The sequence below is a fragment of the Rhineura floridana genome, chromosome 20, assembly GCF_030035675.1.
Source record: "Rhineura floridana isolate rRhiFlo1 chromosome 20, rRhiFlo1.hap2, whole genome shotgun sequence".
In the NCBI taxonomy this organism is placed as follows: Eukaryota; Metazoa; Chordata; class Lepidosauria; order Squamata; family Rhineuridae; genus Rhineura; species Rhineura floridana.
The window spans coordinates 13,825,173-13,843,649 of NC_084499.1; the positions used below are offsets into that span (position 1 = coordinate 13,825,173).

The following is an 18,477-nucleotide window of genomic DNA, read 5'->3' on the forward strand; positions in this document are numbered from 1 at the left end:
GGGGGTTCCACACACATACAGACACCTCCATCCAGCTGTAAAGCAAGAGGCATTATTATTACAGTTCAAGGACACGTCAAGGAGGATGCAGAGCAGGATCTGCAAGGCTTGTGGCCTGGGGAGAGTTCCAAGGGCCAGACAGAGACACACCGAGGGCCACATTTGGCCCCCCGGCCTGAGATTCCCCACCTCTGAGCTGATAGTGACTGGTCCAACGTCATGCAGTGAGCTTCACGGCTGAATGGGGATTTGCCTTCCCAGTTCTAGCCTTGCTACCCTAACCATTGTGAGACTAATTGCTTTGTCTAAATAGCTGGCCCCCTTTCCTTACAAACTGAGAATCTACCTGTCTGACCGTTTGAAGCTGCTATCTGTGCAGTCATATAGCCCAATCTGGCTGTCTTACATCTTCAGAGAAGGTGATGCTAGATTAAGATCCTTCACCGTTACATCTAGGGATGGGTGAGGATTTTGATTCAGTTTGCATTTCAAGCAGAATTGATAATATTCACAATTTCCAAAAGAATATGAGAACCAAAACCCAGGCATCCTTCAAAATTTGCATTTATTAGAATTTTGGGATGCAGTTTGCCAACCAAATAACATTTACAAAAATGCATCTACTAGGGGAAAGTGTGCATAAAAATGAATACATGAGCGAAAATAACATGCAAAAAGGCATGAAATGATGAGAAAAGGCTTGCAAAAAGGCTTGCAAAAAACCTTTGACAAAACTGCCCACAAAAATGTGTTTATTTGGAGAAATTCACACTAAAATGGTGGAGAATTTTCATGAGGATTTAAAAAAAAAAATTAGCAGATCGCTGTAGAAATGTAGAGAACTGAATTTAACATTGGAAAAATGAGAAACCGAGAGAACCGAAACAGACAGTTCTTTCCATCCCCAATTACGTCATATACTGGCAATTGTATCACATATTGGCATCATATTGGAAAAAGTGCCTGGTTGGTGCTTTCTGCTACTGAACATAAGCATCTAGCTACCCTGCACATGAACTAGCCACAGCTGAACACTTTTAGAAATATAGGAAGCTGCCTTATACCATTGGTCCATCTAGCTCAGTATTGTTCACTCTGATTGGAAGCAGCTCTCTAAGGTTTCAGACAGGAAGCGTTTCCAGCCCTATCTGGAAACACCAGGGATGGAACCTAGGATCTTCTGCATGCAAGGCAGATGCTCTTCCCCAATCTCCACATCCCTGGAATCTAAATGCTGACAAAGGCAGGACACCAACCTTGGACCACTGTGTGGACCAGCACAAAAAACACAGGCAGAGAGAAGGAGGGAATGATCACATCCCACTCACCTGCAATGGGCAGACATGAATTGCTTTTTCAATTCCAATCAGACAGAAGGCTGTGAGATACAACGTTTTTTCTTTCTGTTCTTTAGGTAGCGTGCCCTTTAAAAAGCAACATATACATATATACGGTAAGACAGATTTATTTGCTGCATGTGTAGCCACAAAAGACACACACAAATCAATCCGAGAGCAAGTTAAAACATATCCGTCATCAGAACTGCAAATTATCAACACTTAACATTGCAAAGGTTTCCCAAATCATTTAGGATTTTTTAAAAAAATCTTCTCAGTACTGTAGTCCATAATATTCTCTCTGCTGCCCTATAGATAGCAAACTTGCTTCCATCAGCCAACAGCCAACTAATTTTGAAATCATTTGATTGCCCTTCCAGGGAATTCAGAAATGAACAGAGGAATCTATCCCTAGGTCAGGGGGGTGAGGAAACTTTGTGGCTCCACAGATCAGATCCTTCTCAGGATCAGCCTTGCAAGCCAAATTTGACAAGTGGGCACGCCTGCCTATCGTTTAATCATGTTGCGCATTATGATATCACATGATGGACAGGTGAGTTGCCTTGCCCACCTGCCAAAATCCCTTGCACAGACTAGCTGGTGGGCACTTGGGAACCACAACACGAGGGGCATTGAAAGACAGACCACATGACGCTCATAGCTCTGTCCGCCGATGCTCCCTGACCCCAGCACCTACTGTTGGGGATGGGTGAGAAATTCCATTGTATTTGCATTTCAATTAGAAACCACCTGAACTGCTCTTCTCGAACCAAGCATAGCCATCTTCACACTTCTCCGAATTTTGCAATGCAGTTCTCTAACCAGCGTGTGTAAAACTGTGTCTATGAGGGCAAAGTAGGCATAAAGATGGATTTATTAGAGCAAATCACATACAAAAATGCATTACATTAGGTGAAATTGCTGGCAGCGGCATGTGTATTAGTCAACAGGGCATGAAAATGAGTTAATTAGCAGACAGTCAGACCAAGAGGCTGACAATTTTTCTTGAGGATTTCAAAAGAAACATAACAAAAAATGTGGAGAACTGAATTTAAGATTAGAAAAATGGAAAATTGGGAGAAACGGACAGATTCACCCATTCCTATCCCCTCTCTCACTCTGTCTAATGGTAGAGCCGGCCCTGCAGCAGAAAAGGCTTTGAGCTAACAAGGAAGGTCATATCCAAGTTATATTTTTGTAATATGTTAGCTGGAAATTTTTAAAAAATTAAATCAGTTTCCTTACCTGCAGTTTTACTGGCTGATAACTTGAAATCTCCCTGAAAGATCCATCTGCCATTTGACAGCTGTCAATCAACCATGTCAGAGAATTGCACATAGAATCCCGATCGACAGCCACATACTGGCTCACTTGTCCCAATATCCTTAAGGCAAAAGCTGTCAGCCTGCCAGGTCAATTATATAAACAAAGATACTTCCTTAGAAAAAAATGTGAGGGTGCTAGTTTTGAAATCAACTGTCTTTCATTTGAGAGCTGCGACTCTGAGAGAACAGGGTAAAGTATTCAGTGGCAAGTATTTAATGTTCTAACCAGGATCCAACCTGATGATATACTAAGCCAATACCGCAGTGTTTCCAGGCAACCTGTTTATTTAACATTGGTCCTGATTTGTTTGCCGAGTAGTTAGACAATGTGGGCTATTTACTGTGCATTCATTCTGTTTTGTTTCCAGAGAGGTTCGATGATGTTCTGCCAACCCAAGTGCTACCCAAACTTCCCAGTGCATTTCCCCATCACTTCCCTTATTGCAAGAAATCTGATCTTTTCGGGAAGCAGATTTATTGTGCAAGTGATCAACTGTAGTTGTGCTACTGAATTTGCCAGGACGTGAATCCCAGTGACAATCTGGAAAATCCCCTATACACATTTACTGAACTCAGTGGGTCTTACTTCGAAGTAGACTTGCATAGGATTGCACTGTCAATGTGTGACATTTCCAGCCCATGGACCTATAACCAGGGTTGCTGTGGATCACTCGTTTGGTTTACACAGAGAGCTGGGAGTTCCAGAGGTAGGGGAGCGTGTAATTTTGCCCCACCTTTTGGTGTGAGCTTAAGTTGGGGAGACAGCAGACGGTCCTATAAATAAATTATCAGGGGGTACCCGGCATTATTCGGGAACTCTAGAAGCTAGCAGCAACCCTCACTGACAATCGGTGCAGTTTTGAAGGGCTGAGTGTGCCATCTTGATTCAACATGGTGCCCAATGGCATCCAAACAGACACAATCCCGTTCCTTGATCTCAGGAACCTTCGTGCCGAGTTTGGTTACGATATCTTAAGAGGCATCCATATCAGTGCAGTTTTGTACGGTTGAGTCCACCATCTTGATTCAAACCTGACAGCATCCAAACATGGAGAGGAACCTGATCCTTGACCTTGGGAACCACTGTGCCAAATTTGGTTGCTATATCTTAAGAACTCACCAGGCACTGGACTCTCCGTTCTGCCACATGCTGTATGAGAAGTCTTTTTTCCGGAATGACAGGATGCTGACGATTCCTAGGATATAAATAAAGTGGCATCTCCAAGGGCTGTTTCACACCTTACACATGCCACCATTTCAAACATTTCAAGATAATATACATTTATTATATTTCCTAGAAAGTACGAGCAACATCCTGATATCACTGAGGTTCACTGCAATTATGATGCCAGTCATAAGATTCTCGCTACATTATTGCAGTTTGAGTATAGGTTGACTGTATGCCCAACGCCCTCCCTTAGCATGCAATCCATCATCACAAGGCACATTTTGATGGTAAATATCGTGTCTAGTTTCTTCTCCTATGAGGTCTTTAGGTCTATGGTGCTTTGAAACAGCACTTACCTTGGTTCAACTTCCTTCTCAAGTTAACTCTTGGAGTGATAGTTTCCTTGCCAAGTATGTCCCAGCTGTCTGTCCTTTCCAGGTAGTCATACGCGTAAAAGATTGGCACAACATTCATAAGCTCGGTTTCTGCACTCCCCTTGGGGAGGTTGACAAGAAACATCAGCCCTTCTGGGCTGAGGGCTGCCATGATCACTTCACCCAGAAGAAGTCCTGCGGAAGAAAAATGATACCCTAAAATCCTGCCTTTGGGGGTGAGGTCCATGTTGTGCGTTAATTTCAGATGCTTATTGAGTGTATATGAGAGACGGAGCCTTTTTGGTGGTGGGGCCTAGAGGGTAGAATGTCCTCCTAAGAAAGCTCTGCTGGGCTCCATTGCCGGCTGCTTTTCAAGGGCGATTAAGACTTTTTTCCTTTTCTCTGGGTAAGGGATGTTAGTTTAGATTGGGGTGGGGAACCAAATGTGGCCCTCCAGGCCTCTCTATCTGGCTCTTGGAACTCTCCCCAAGCCACACCCACTCTCCCCAGACCATGCTCCTCACTGGTCCTGCTTTTCACCCTGGGGTTTTGTATTGTTTGGCCTGCCTGGAATGTGTGCTTGATCTCCAATAACGCCTTTTGCTTCCCTAGTTGGAGGATACAGAGGGGTGTGCTATTGTGGTTAGAGAGAGACTAACCTGCTGTACCAAGGTAACATTTACATTCATTGCTCCACCCACTTTTTCCAGTGACTCCACCCACCACTGGCATGTGGCCCTTGAAAGGTTGTCCAGAAGGGCTGAAAAAGGTCCTCTGGCTGAAAAATGTTCCTCACACCTGGGTTAGATTGATGAGTACCAGGGACAGAGCCTTTTCAGTGGTAGTCCCACACCTGTAGACTTTCTCCTGCCAGGAAATATGTACATCCCTATCACTGCTGACCTTTCAGAAGGCATTTTTATTTTAATCTGCTTTTAATTGATGCCTGTGTTTTGATTAATTCCTGCTTTTTAAAAATATTATAGTAGTTTTAAAAAAAAATATTATAGTGTTTGCAATATACTATCAACAATTATAGTATTTATTATGTTATACTATCACTATTTGCCGTATTTAAAATATTAAACATTATAGTATGTACTATACACTATAATATTCTATTATGACTCTTGCACCCTGCCTTCTAATGGGCAAAGCGCCCTGAAAGGCAGCTTTAAAATTCTGTAGTTAATAAATATAAATCTTCCAATAATCACGTTGCTGTTGAGTAGATTTTAATCTTTTTTCACACACAAAAATAGTTCTGTTCTTCTTTCATTTGGCTGTTTGATTGTACTTTTTATAGACATTGCTTCATACTGTTAGAAGCTAAGAAGAGCCTGCCTGCTGGATTAGGCCAAAGACCCATCTAGTCCAGCATCCTGTTCTCACAGGACAACCAGATGCCAGCGGGATGCCTGCAAGCAGGACTTGCTTCATTGCAACTCAGTGGAGGCTGTTCCTTGAGGGCGACTGGGGCACTGCCCTACCAACCTCAGCCTGCCCTCAGCCAGCCTCCATCTGCCTACTTCCTTGTGCTTACAGCCAGCCCAGGGGGTGGCACTAGCTGTCAGCTTCCTCCTCTTCCTTCTTCATCTCAGGGTTGCCTTTGTAGAACTCAGCAGAAGATGGGGACAAAACTAGAATTAGCGGTCTCTGCCTGTCATTGGCTCTGGCTCCACCTGTGGTTGGGGCTCCCTGTCTTTCGCCCCACCAGTACAATGGGCACTCTTACAACTACCACTCTTACAATTTGTAAGCTGCTTCAGTTGTCACCAACAGAGAAGCAGGATTTAAAAAAAAATCTTCAGAAAAAATATAAACCTAGGAAGAGCTTTGCTGGATCAAACCATCTGGTCCAGCATTCTCTTAAACTAGCGGACAGCTAGATGCAGTGGAGGCTGGTAACTCCATGTCAGCAGGGCAGTGGAATTCCACTCTGGGTTTTTGTCTGGACTTTCAAGGAGCTATCCAAGGTGCTTTATCCTGGACAGCTCCTTGAAAGTTCAGACGAAAACCCGGAGCAGAATCCACTCCCTTACTGACATTGGAGCTACCAGCCACCACTGGCAAGATGCTTATGTGACATGAACACAACAGCATGCTCCTACGCATGTTCCCCAGAGAAAGCCATATCCCTATGGATGTGAAAGTTGGACAGTGAAAAATTGGATAAGAGAAAAATCAACCCATTTGAAATGTGGTGTTGAAGGAGAGCTTTGCACATACCATGGACCGCAAAAAAGACAAATAACTGGGTGTTAGAACAAATTAAACCAAAAGTATCACTAGAAGCTAAAATGATGAAACTGAGGTTATCATACTTTGGATACATAATGAGAAGACATGATTCACTAGAAAAGATAATAGTGCTGGGAACAACAGAAGGGAGTAGAAAAAGAGGAAGACCCAACAAGAGATGGATTGATTCCATAAAGGAAACCACAGACCTGAACTTAAAAGATCTGAACAGGGTGGTTATAACAGATGCTCTTGGAGGTTGCTGATTCATAGGGTCGCCATGAAGGCATATAACAACAACTCCTCCATGGCATGAAACTTGGTCGAAGACTAATCTTACCTGTAACATTTGGCAGTTATAAACAACAAGAATGGGAGTATAAATACAGGACGCTCCATCCCACTCCGTTTTACCTTTTATACTCACAGTCCTCTCAAGGCTTGTTTTCGGGACCATGTTTGCGGGTATCTTGAGTCGAAATTCCTGCTGTCTCTTCACTGTGCCTGTTGTTTCAAATACATGTAAAAAGATTGATGGAAGTTTATTGCGTTCCATGTGTCATCACTAGAGCTAAAGCTACAATGCACTGTACATTGATTGATTGATTGCACATGATATCTTTCAAGGACATACATGTGGCACTGATCCAGATCTAGACCCACCTAGCTTCAGCAACTTGGTGGTCTTTTGTGCCTTTGGACTAGAGATGGGGGGGGTGAAATCTACTTCATTTGCACTCCCTGAAACAATGCACAAATCTAAACATAGCAATCCTTTGAAATTCACACTTCTCTGCATTTTGCAATGCAACTCGCCAGCTAGGTATTGTGCATAAAAATACATGCAGCAGGCAAAGTGCACGTAAAAATGCATATAAGGTACAAAAGCGCATTACATGAATTTGCTTGCAAAAATGTGCACATGAAGCAAAAACTGCATGCAGACTCGCATATGAGGAGAAATTAGCATGTTGATGGGTTTTCATAAGGACTTAAAAAAAGAATTTGCAAATTGTTGAGGAAACGTGGAAAACTGAACTTAAAATTGGAAAAATTGGAATCTGAGAGGAATCAAAACTGATAGATTTACCACTTCCGGGAAGGGTGACTTAGCCTGTGCCTGCTTTTGAGACGGGCTCCTGCCTCAAAAGAAGCTTATTCAGATATATCAGTCAGTTTTTTCTTTTTTTTTTGACTGATTAAACTTCTCCCGGGTAGGGAGAAACGAAGAGATTAACCTCAAAGCCTATTTTTGTTGGGACGACCAGATCTCATTAATTTATGGGACGAGGTCCAGCCGACGAAGGTGGGACGGATTTTCAACAGCAAGCTCTATCTGTTAAAGCGAACGTTCATCTTATCTTCTAAGAGAGAACGCACTAACAGGCAAGCACCCTTCTTTCTATATTTTTCTTTTACTTGACTTAAATTGTTGCTGTTTAAAAGAGATTTGCCAGATTGATCAGTTTTTGACATCTCACTGGGGAGCCATAACTTCTCTCTGCTACGCACTAATTAATAGCTTATCTCTGTTTTTGTTGCAAAAAGCTGTCCTGGATTTGCATTCTAAAGATATACACAGAAGAGGGATTTCTATTCCAGATTTTTATTTTGAAAAATATTATACTGTTTTGAGACTACTCTCTTTTTGGTCTATTTTATTTTGACGAATCTGTTTCTTGACGATTGCCATTAATTGTTTCGATCCTGGGAACTGCATTTTGTTTACTTAACTATTGGAGAGATAAGGCTGTCTGCTCTGTTTATACTGTGATGTCACCAAGTTTGGAGTATTAACCCAATTGTTGCTGAAATAAGAAGTGGTTTTCCTATATTTTTCTTTTAAAATGGCAATTAAGAAAGTGGCTGAAAATCTGGAAATAACTATGTTTCAGAAAATAATGGATGAGATTGAGATAATGAAAATTGAATTGAGTAAAATGAAGCAGGAGATTAAAGATATAAGGGTCCCTGTGAGAGAGGTGACCCTGGAAGGGGTCCCTGTGAGAGAGGAGACCCCGGAGATTGGAACAGGGGTCCCTGTGAGAGAGGTGACCCTGGAGACTGGAATAGGGGTCCCTGTGAGAGAGGAGATCCCGGAGATTGGAACCAACGTGGAACAGGAACAAGATTTGGAGTCTATGGACTTTAGAAATAAAATCTATTGTTTGGAACTCAATGTTATCTCTGAAGAAATGAATGAAGATTCTAGAGATAAAGTTATCAATGGCATGGATAATCTTCTGGACTGGAATGATGTGATGGAGCCCAATATAGAGAAAATCTATGGAATTAACTGCAGCCATGTGACAATGGAAAAACTTTTAAGAGATGACCCAGTGTATTTTGAAAAAAAGAACAGAGATATGATTTTACAGCAGTATTTCAGCAACCTATTCAGAATGGATGGCAAGAAAATATTTGGGATAGAGGTAATCCCCATCAGACTCTTACTATATGACTATGGCTTTGACAGCAAGATTATTATGGAATACTGATAATGGAAGATTGGATATTGAAATTACTGGACTTAACAAGACTACTGAAGATGGAAGATGGAAAATGGAACTAATAGAGATAATAGAACAATGGCTACTGAAATTATTGAACCTAACAGATTCTGATGTGATGGATTAATTGAAATGTTTATTTTGACTATGGTTATGACAATAAGATTATCATAATTAGTAATGAGATGGATTAATCGATATGCTTATCTGGAAAAAAAAATTGATAGATATATTTCTTAAAGAATTGAAACCTCTCTTTGACTTTTTGTGGAAAGAATAAAGTAATGTTTATGAGATTTGATGATTAAGTAAGATAACTACTGGAGGAAAGTGATTTTATAATATGACTTAAGAGACAGGATTGTTATATATTATAGACTTATAACTGATTTGATCTTTGACAAATGGGAAGTCAATATTTTACTCTTTATTTTTTATTTTTGTTTTTTTTTTCTCTTTTTTTCTTTTTGTTTAACTATTTTTGATTTTGTTTTTTGTCTTTGAATGTTTTATGATTTTGTCTTGTATGTTTTATGAAAATCTGAATAAAAATTATTGAAAAAAAAAAAAAAAACTGATAGATTTACCCATTCCTGCTTTGCACCATACCAAGGTTTGATGCTAATGCTAATAATGATGCAAACCTACCTAGCAGCTAGCCCCATATGAATATATTAAATATATGCCTTCAACAGGATTTAATTCTGAGTAGACATGGTTAAGATTGGAACTGGCCATGAGTAAAGGATCAGGGAAGAGCTTGGGAGGCAGGGAACGGCAGGTGAGAGAAGCCATGCACACCAATATAGATAGTAGTGGCGATACAATATGCAACTCAATTGCCTTGTTCCCAGTGTTGCTCAGCAATGCTAAGATGGCCAAAATCAGCTCAGTTTTGAAATCCATGGTTAAAATCCGTGCAATTTTGAAAAGTTCAGTCCGTCATCTTGATTCAAAATGGCGTCTGACTGAACCCAAACTAAGATGAAAACCTGCTCCTTGATCTTGGTAACCCTCATGCAAAATTCGGTGACAACATCTTAAGAAGTGTCCAAATACATGGCAAATAAACAAACAACTTTCCAAAATGTATAGTGTAATCTTCTACATGTCTTCTCATTAGTAAGCCCCACTGAGTTCAACGGTACTTATTCCAAGGTGTAAGGACTGATCCCTAAGCGGCTGTTCAAAGAGTACATTACAACATATGCACGCTGATTATTATTAGAAAGCAAAATAATTTATTAGGAAATTTGAAAGGGGGGGAGGTCATTTTCCATACCATAAACACCTTGTGGGTCCAGAGTGTGACCTTCGTGAATTTCCTTTCGTATTCCTTCAGGCTAAAACCCAGGAACAGAGAGATAAAATTATGCAGTCTTATGAAGGCACTTTGGCTTATTGGTTTTTTTTCGCTCCTTAAATCTCCACCAAAAATAATTTTAATAATAATTTAATTAAGAACAGAGGAAGCTGACTTATACTGAGTCAGGCCATTGGTCCATTTTACTTAGTATTGACTATAGCTATAATGCCTTTCCCAGCCTTACCCTGGAAGCCCGCAAACAGGACTTGAGCACAAAAGCATTCTTCTCCCTTCCTCCTATTTAAGTAGAAGAATAGAAGAATGCAAACTTTAATGAATCTGGCCAGTGATGCATGTCTTGATTTTTTTTTCCAGATTAGACTACTGCAGTGTGCCCTATGTGGGGCTGCGCTTGAAGAGTGTTTGGAAATTTGGAACCTTCCAGCGGATCTCAGCAAATGGTATTCAGAAACATAGCGCCTCTGGCAGTGAAGGTAGAGCATAGCCATCATGGCTAGCATTCACTGACAGCCATGAACCTGCCTCTTGTGGGAGCAAATTCCATAATTCAGCTATGCACCCTATGAAGAAGTACTTGACTGAATCTTTCATCATTCAGCTTCGGATGTCCATGAGTTTTAGTAGTATGAGAGAGGGAGAAAACTTTCCTATATCCACTTTTTCCATGCCATTCATATTTTTATACACTTCTATCATGTCACCTCATATTCACCTTTTCTCTAAATTAACCCCCCCAAGCCATTTCTATGGACTTCTGCCTTATCAATTTCATTGGACAGACCCCAAGTTGTAATATGATATGAGGGGGATTAAAATCATGCATACTTTATAAACCTTCATTTATTTGGGGGGCGGATTGGGAGGAGATTTTTAACAAGACAGACTTGACCTTACCACAACTCTTAACGTTTTCACGAGGATTTCGTTACGATCGCTCATCAGCGTGAAGTTGATGGTATGGAGGCCTATCTCCAGAGGGAGAATCTTAAATGTTACTAAAGCAACAGACGATCCCTGAAGTTCCTGGGGCCGCCCACAGGAGGTGCTTTGGATGCCTTGCGGATTGATGGTAGAGCCTCCGAAAAGGCAGATGCCGCTGCCCACGGTTACCTTTGTGCAGAACTACAACATGCACCAGAAAGCATTCAAGGATGTTACTGGCAGCCGACTCAGTAACGTGTAACTAACAATCATGAGTAACGTGCAACTTAACAAACATCTGCAGAAATTGTGTCAACATTGCATGCAGTGCTGGTCTTAGCTCTAAAACGAAAAATCATGACACTCCTTGCTTTGAACTGGACAGGGGCCAGGGCACAGTGGTGCCTGGTGCCTATTGGGATTGGTGGGGCAGAAGGCAGGGAGCCCAATGTCAGGTGGAGGCAGAGCCAATGACAGGTAAAGCCAACTAACTCTAGTTTTGTCCCCATCCTTCTCCCTGCTGAGATCTACAAGGGCAAAATTGAGCCTAAGGAGGAGGAATTTGAAAAGGGGTATAACCCCCCCCAACTAGTTATAAGTAGTAAGGCAGGCAGTGGGGGCTGGCTGAGGGCAGCCTGCGGGTGGTGGGGTGGTACCCCATCTGCCCAAATGGACCAGCCTCCATTGGCCAAGGGAAATACAGGTGTAGCCCCGCCCTCTCAATGTTGCTGTGTTCCGACCATACCCCTAACCAAAGGGGTGAAGACAGCTGCTTCTACAAATGTAAGGTTTCCTCCACAAGTCAAGAACCCTAATTGATTCCCTGGAAGAAATCTTACGAAAGAAGTGGGCCCTGTCAGAATGAAGCCACTCATGTGAACTAGTCCCATACATTCACAAGGGCCCCACAGATACCAAACGGCTGACTTATGTCTAGCTGATAGTGTATGAGAGAAGAGGCATTTAAAAACGTCATTTACTCTTGGAGTGATTGTGTCTTTTATTTTGGGATGCAAAGCTGCTGCCACAGTGGCAGCTGAGAGCTCCAAAACAAATCAGATTGTGCATATGACTATAACTGATTTTATTATAGGTGCTCATTAAAAACAGTCTTGATGAATAATTATTTATGAATGGATTCAAAACATTTGGACTATTTAAATGGTGCCTCGCATAAGGCAGTCAATAAGTCACAGACCCACAATTCCCAGAGTTTCCTGGGAAGGCATATTGATTGTTAAACCATTCTGGGAACTGTAGCTCTGTGAGGGGAATGGGGGTCTCGCAATAACTCTTAGAACCCATAACAAATGACAGTTCCTAGGATTCTTTGGGAGAAGCTGTGGCGGCCTGAAGTCGTAGGACACTGCTTTTAATGCACAGTGCAGATGGAGCCTTTGCGGGGTTATTTACTGAGACCTTTCACTGGCGCCATTGGGGATACTGGCAGGCACCACTGGCACCTATGGGATTTACTTTGTAAATTTTTTTTTAAAGTTTGCATTAATAATTTCAGTGGAACATTTGGTGTTTTGGTAAACTGTTGTGAAGCTCTGCTCCACTTGCTGTCCCATGTGTTAAGACTTGTCACTTTCAAAGAACGGTATGCTCTTCCTGGTTTTTGTTTTACTTACCCTGGTTCTAGAACCTTTGTAATTGTAAACAGATCCTCTCAATTCGATTTGTTCTCCACGGATGACAGAGTAGGGGATGTGCAAGCTTAAGAAGATGTCTTTCACTACCTCCACTTGAAGTGCATCAGCAACACAGATACCTGTGTGAACATCAAGCATCATCACTTACATCATCACTAGCAGTCCATTAGGGTGAATGAGGCACTGCCCCACCAACTTCAGTCTGCCCTCAGACAGCTCCTACCTGTCTGCCTTCTTCCTTACAACCAGTCCAGGGGCTGGCCTTGGCTATCAGCTTCGTCCTCCTTAGTCTCAGTGTTGCCCCTTGTAGAACTCATCATGGAGGAGGATGGGGGCAGAACTACAACTAGTTGGCTCTGCCTATGATTGGTTTGGGCTCCACTTACTTCTGCCCTACCAGTCCCAATAGGCATCGGCCACCACTGATCATTAATAAATAGTATTTTCTAATTAGTCAATCAGTATTTGATGATATTTACTAATGCTGGGTGTTCTTTATAAACACACAGGTGAGCATCATGGCCAGTGCTAGCAGAAGTGATTGACTGATTAATTTAATATACACATTACATATACTACTATTTATATATTTAGGAAGGGTTTTTTTTAATTTGCAGATTAACTATAGGAAAAAGAACTGAATTGAATTATGGATAAAATATGGACAAGTGACACAGGCTGGTGATAGATTCATCCATCCTTAGTTAAGATAGAACTGCATTGGACCTAACCCACATGAATGTGCTTTAGGCACTGGGGAACATTCTCACTTGCATGTATTTGCCAGCACTGCTAAATAACCACACCCACATCACAGCTACAATTCCCAGAGTGGTTTAACCATCAACCCTCCTTCCCAGGGCACTCTGGGAATTGTAGCTCTATGAGGGGAATAGGGAGTCTCCTAACAACTCTCAGTGTCCTTCACGAATGACAGCTTCACCCAGGATTGTTTGGGTGATGCCATGACTGTTTCAAGTAGCATCACAGTGCTTTCTATGCATGTTGAAGATGGGGCTGTTTGAATTAAGACTTTTATACATACCTTTGTCTGAAATGCTAACCCCTTGTATTTCCCAGGTGGTGAGAGAATCAGGCAAGGTCACAGAAAGGGCTTTGGAACTGCATTTATTGAAAACAAGAAGAATGAAACAGTCAATATACTAGTTCCGGTATTGTTGTCGCTGGTTTTTCAGTACTAGAAATGACAATGTAATTTCAACAAACAAGGAGCTGGTTTAGGGCCCCTCCAGACATCCCTTAGTCTGTGCCCTCTTGTTGATTTTGTTTGTGCCCTCATGCTGGTATCAGGGCAATAAGACACAATCCAAGTTCAGACTAAAACCTGGAACGGATTCACTACCCCATTGACATCGGACCCAGCAATCTCCCCTGGAGAAAAATCCAATTCTATTTGCATTTAAAGCTACCTGATCTGCACTTTCCAAAACAATATGCGGACTGAAACACAGCCATACTTTGAAATTCATACTTCTCTAAATTTTTGCAATGCGGCCTCCGGCCAAGTAATGTCTACAAAAAAGTGTGCCTAAAAATTTTCACGTCACTAAAAATAAGATACAAAAATGCATTATATTAGGGGACATTATATTAGGGAACATTGCTTTGCCAAAATGTGTATAGTACGGAACATTGCTTTGCAAAAGTGTGTATATTAGGGGAAATTGCACACAAAAATGAGTATAAACATATGCACTAAATGCTGATGAGGATAAGTTCTTTTAAAACCTGCAAACTGACGCAGAAATGTGGAGAGCTGAACTTAAGAGAATCAAAACTGACAATTCATCCATCCCTGCTTTAGAGGCTGGGGATTGAACCTGTGACCTTCTCTGTGCAAAACAGGCACTCCACGACTGAGCCATGGCCTTCCCCTATTAACCAGTGGTGGCCAGTGGCTCCATGTCTCTGGAGCAGCAGAATCCTGGTTTTAGTCCCAAGAACTGCCCAAGGTGCTGAACCTGTAGATTTCAGCACCTTGGACAGCTTCTTGAAAGTTTGGACTAAAACCCAGAGCAGATTCTGCTGCCTCACTAACATGCAGCCACCGGCAGCCACTGCTAACATATGAAGGTATTATACTGTATCAAGCCAGACCATTGATCCATCTAACTCAGCATTGACTATGCTGGTCGGCAGTAGCTTTCTAGAGTTTAACTGTGAAGATGTTCTTAGTGGATAATACAGTTCAAGAGAACAGTTTAAGTTTGAGGCTGAAGCCAAAATTACTGCATCTTGTCCAGAGTACCGTACCTGTGAACTGGGTGAACCTCCCAGAGCCAGCTTTCAGGAAAATAGCTTCGGATCTCTGGTTCCAAATCCAGCAAGGCATCAAAGGCTGAAAAAGATTTTTAAAGGGAATTCTAGAAGATTAGGAAAGTCAGGTAGGAGTCAGGAGCTGCTGAAGCTAGACTGGGGTTGGAGAACTTGTCCTGCAGATGTTGTTGGACTCCAACTCCCATCAGCCTCAGCATGGCCAACAGTCAGGGATGGTGGGAGTTTAGTCCAACAACATCTGCAGGGCCATAGGTTCCCCATTCCTGGTCTAGATTCAAACCCACAGCTCTGGGCATGGCTCCTCCGCCAAATATTCTGCAGAGAACGTTTTTGGCAGAGAAAATAGATATGTATTTGCATCAGCCACCAGCTGTGGCAATTTGTGTACAAAATACATTAATATGTAAAAAGACAATTTAAAACTAAGCAAATAAAATGGCCAAACAATGCTCTCTCCATTTTAAATTGTATCACTTTCATTTTTCGTGTAGTTTTGCCATTTTAGTTGCTTATTCTTTTGGCTTTAAATGTGCCATTTTAGTTTTAATTTTAGCTTGGCAATTTTTATCTGCTTAGCTGTATTTATATGTGAATGTATTTTGTACCCAAATTGCAAAAGCTTGGTGGTTGATCCAAATTTCTACCTATGCTTTTCTGCACATTTGCAGGGGGGCAGCGAAAAACCCAGAGGACTGAAGAAATTAAAGATTTGGGGGCACTTTGGGGACAGGGGAATTACATTTCTTCTGTAATTGTTTTGCTGAACATGCTCATTTGATCAGGTTTTATATGGATTCCATTCTATTTCCCCCCAAATTTGGGGAAATTTGCAAATTTTCCCACATACTATTTAAGTACCAAACATGCATTAGCAGTGCAGGAAGTTTGTATGTTTAGGAGAATCGCCTGGAAATTCTTAACATGACCCCACATATAAAATCTGTACTTTACATCCACCATTTGAACAAAGTTCTCCTGTCAGTTATACACAGAAGTATAGTGGCAAATTCAGAAGTGCAGGGGCCCTTTGATGATAGTTGTGCTGCGCCCCCTCACTTGCTTTTTCTCTGTCATCATCTCTATACTCTTCAGTTCTTCCTGTGCATGCCTTCTCCCACAACAACAGACATCCTTAGGAGCCAATCAGCATGAAAGTCAAGTGTGTTAGCTACCGAGAAGAGTGGCTGACTCACCTCTTTTCACTCTGATTTGGTTCTAATCAGCAGGAAAGGACAAGGAAGCATGTTAAAAGATTCTTCTCAGTGGCTAACACATTCCTCTTTCATGACAATTTGACTCATAGCATGCTGGAGACATATGGACCCTGCTCCTGAAAATGTAAGAGGTATTAGACCCCCCCCCCAAGACTCCAGATGACTACATCCCTGGTTATACATGATTTTTTTTCCTATTAGCAAAATGTATCCCACATTCCTGTGATTTGCTGATGAGGAAGTCTTGCAGTGTTAACAATACCTCCAGACTGTCAGGAATTTGCAGGAAGGATTCAAGCACATATCAGGAACTTTCAATTAGCGAAATTGAAGTGGATTAAAGAGTTCTGTCCCCCTAGCTCAACAAATCCATTTTTTTTTTAAAAAAATGAACTTTTACAGTTAGGAAAGTGACAGGGAAATCCACTGAAAAGTGTGGAATGAACAAATGGTCAACAGGAAGACATATGAACACCCTCAAGCAAGTCAGGAGGAATGCAAAGGAACACAGGAAGTTGCCGTATACCAAGTCTGATCCGTGATCCATCTTACTCTGTACTGTCTACATCAGTGTTCTTCAACCTTGGGTCCCTGGATGTTGAGGATCTACAACTCCCAGCATCCTTGACCATTGATCATGCTATCTGGGGATGATGGGAGTTGTAGTACAACAGCATCTGGGGACCCAAGGCTGAAGAACAGTGGCCTACATTGACTAGCAGCGGCTCTCCAAGATTTCAGACAGGGTTCCCCTTCAGTCCTACCTGGAGATGTTGGGGATTTTAACCTGGGACCTTCTGCATGCAAGGCAGATGCTCAGCCACTGAGCTACAGTGTCGTATAACCACCCCGTCAACAAATCAGAATGAATGCTCCATAAAGACAAGATAGAATCTAACCGCCGCAACAGTGTCGTGCAAGTAAATCAGGGCGAGTGTTCCAGTAAACAGGTCATGTGGAAGGGCTCTAATTGTCTATTCACCCATTCATCCAACCACCCCTTTGAAACCCTCCGTGAAAAGGTGACCCACTTCCAACTGGTATCATGCGCAAACATACCTTTCCTTGCCAGTATCAAAACTTTGTGTGTCTCATTGAGGCGCAGCTTGTTTGCAAATTCACAGCAGCGCCTAAAGGCCTCCACACATCTGGCTCCAGACTTGATGCGCTTGGCTCTGTCGCCGCATGTCTCCATGACTGGATACTGTTCTGCGCCGTTCCTACAGCACTTCTGAACTTCATGATGTCTAAACTGGGATACTGAAATGACAATCGTATTTTACCATCTCTTTCTTAGGGCACAGTCGTCAGTTTTGGGGGGGTCTCTCTGGTAGGGACTGGGGAGAAATTCAATACTATCTGCAACATAACAAGAAGATACCAGTGAAATCCAAACTTCAGATCCGTTCAGAGGAGCAAGTTTGGCACATCTTATTTATTTATTAAATTTGTTCGTCGCTTTTTTACACACAGATGCACACTCAAAGCGACTTACAGTTAAGAAAAACAAATAAAAAAGTAAAAGTAAAAATATATAAAAAGTTAAAAAGAACAGTACATAAGGCAGTGGAGCAACCCTTCTTAGGAAGCCCTCCAAAAGCCTTCCAAAGTGAAGAACCAACGATGGTGACAGTTGTACCTCCCTGGGGAGAGCGCTACACAAACTGGGGGCCACCACTGAGAAGGACCGTTCTCATGTTGCCACTTTCTGCACCTCTTTTGGAGGGGGCCCATGAAGAAGGGCCTCTGATGCAGAATGTAGGGTCCAGCTGAATACATATAGGGAGAGAGGATCCTTGAGGTATTGGCTTCCTAAGCAGCAGATCATTGGCTGTCCCAGCTCAGCTGGGGTTCAGCTGAGGCTATGTCAGAATAACTCCTTCATGTTGAATCAACTGGGGCTATGCTGGCTCAGCTGCATCTCATTTGATGGAACTTAAGCTGGCGGAACTTACACCAGGGTAAATCGTTCCGGGAGCAGGGCAAGGCAAGGAGAGACTTCAGATTTTGCTAGGCAGTGCTCCAACCAATGTGAGCAAAACTGGATCACTTTAGGCAAATGTGTGCATTAAAACACATATATTCGTGAAAATAATATGCAAAAATG

At 42.1% G+C, this 18,477-nt stretch overlaps 1 protein-coding gene across 2 annotated transcripts in view; it reads right to left on the bottom strand.

The window, feature by feature from the left end:
• Positions 1 to 18,477, bottom strand: part of C5 (complement C5) — a 72,138-nt gene that overhangs the window by 22,023 nt on the left and 31,638 nt on the right. For both annotated transcript variants that reach the window (XM_061603928.1, XM_061603929.1), the window contains 11 exons: positions 17,430 to 17,630; positions 15,133 to 15,217; positions 13,904 to 13,980; positions 12,838 to 12,977; positions 11,177 to 11,404; positions 10,238 to 10,298; positions 6,860 to 6,949; positions 4,187 to 4,399; positions 3,783 to 3,858; positions 2,583 to 2,742; positions 1,329 to 1,424 (listed from right to left, as the gene is read on the bottom strand). In XM_061603928.1, the coding sequence (XP_061459912.1) occupies positions 1,329 to 1,424; positions 2,583 to 2,742; positions 3,783 to 3,858; positions 4,187 to 4,399; positions 6,860 to 6,949; positions 10,238 to 10,298; positions 11,177 to 11,404; positions 12,838 to 12,977; positions 13,904 to 13,980; positions 15,133 to 15,217; positions 17,430 to 17,630 (1,427 nt within the window). The remainder of the gene's footprint in view (positions 1 to 1,328; positions 1,425 to 2,582; positions 2,743 to 3,782; positions 3,859 to 4,186; positions 4,400 to 6,859; positions 6,950 to 10,237; positions 10,299 to 11,176; positions 11,405 to 12,837; positions 12,978 to 13,903; positions 13,981 to 15,132; positions 15,218 to 17,429; positions 17,631 to 18,477) is intronic.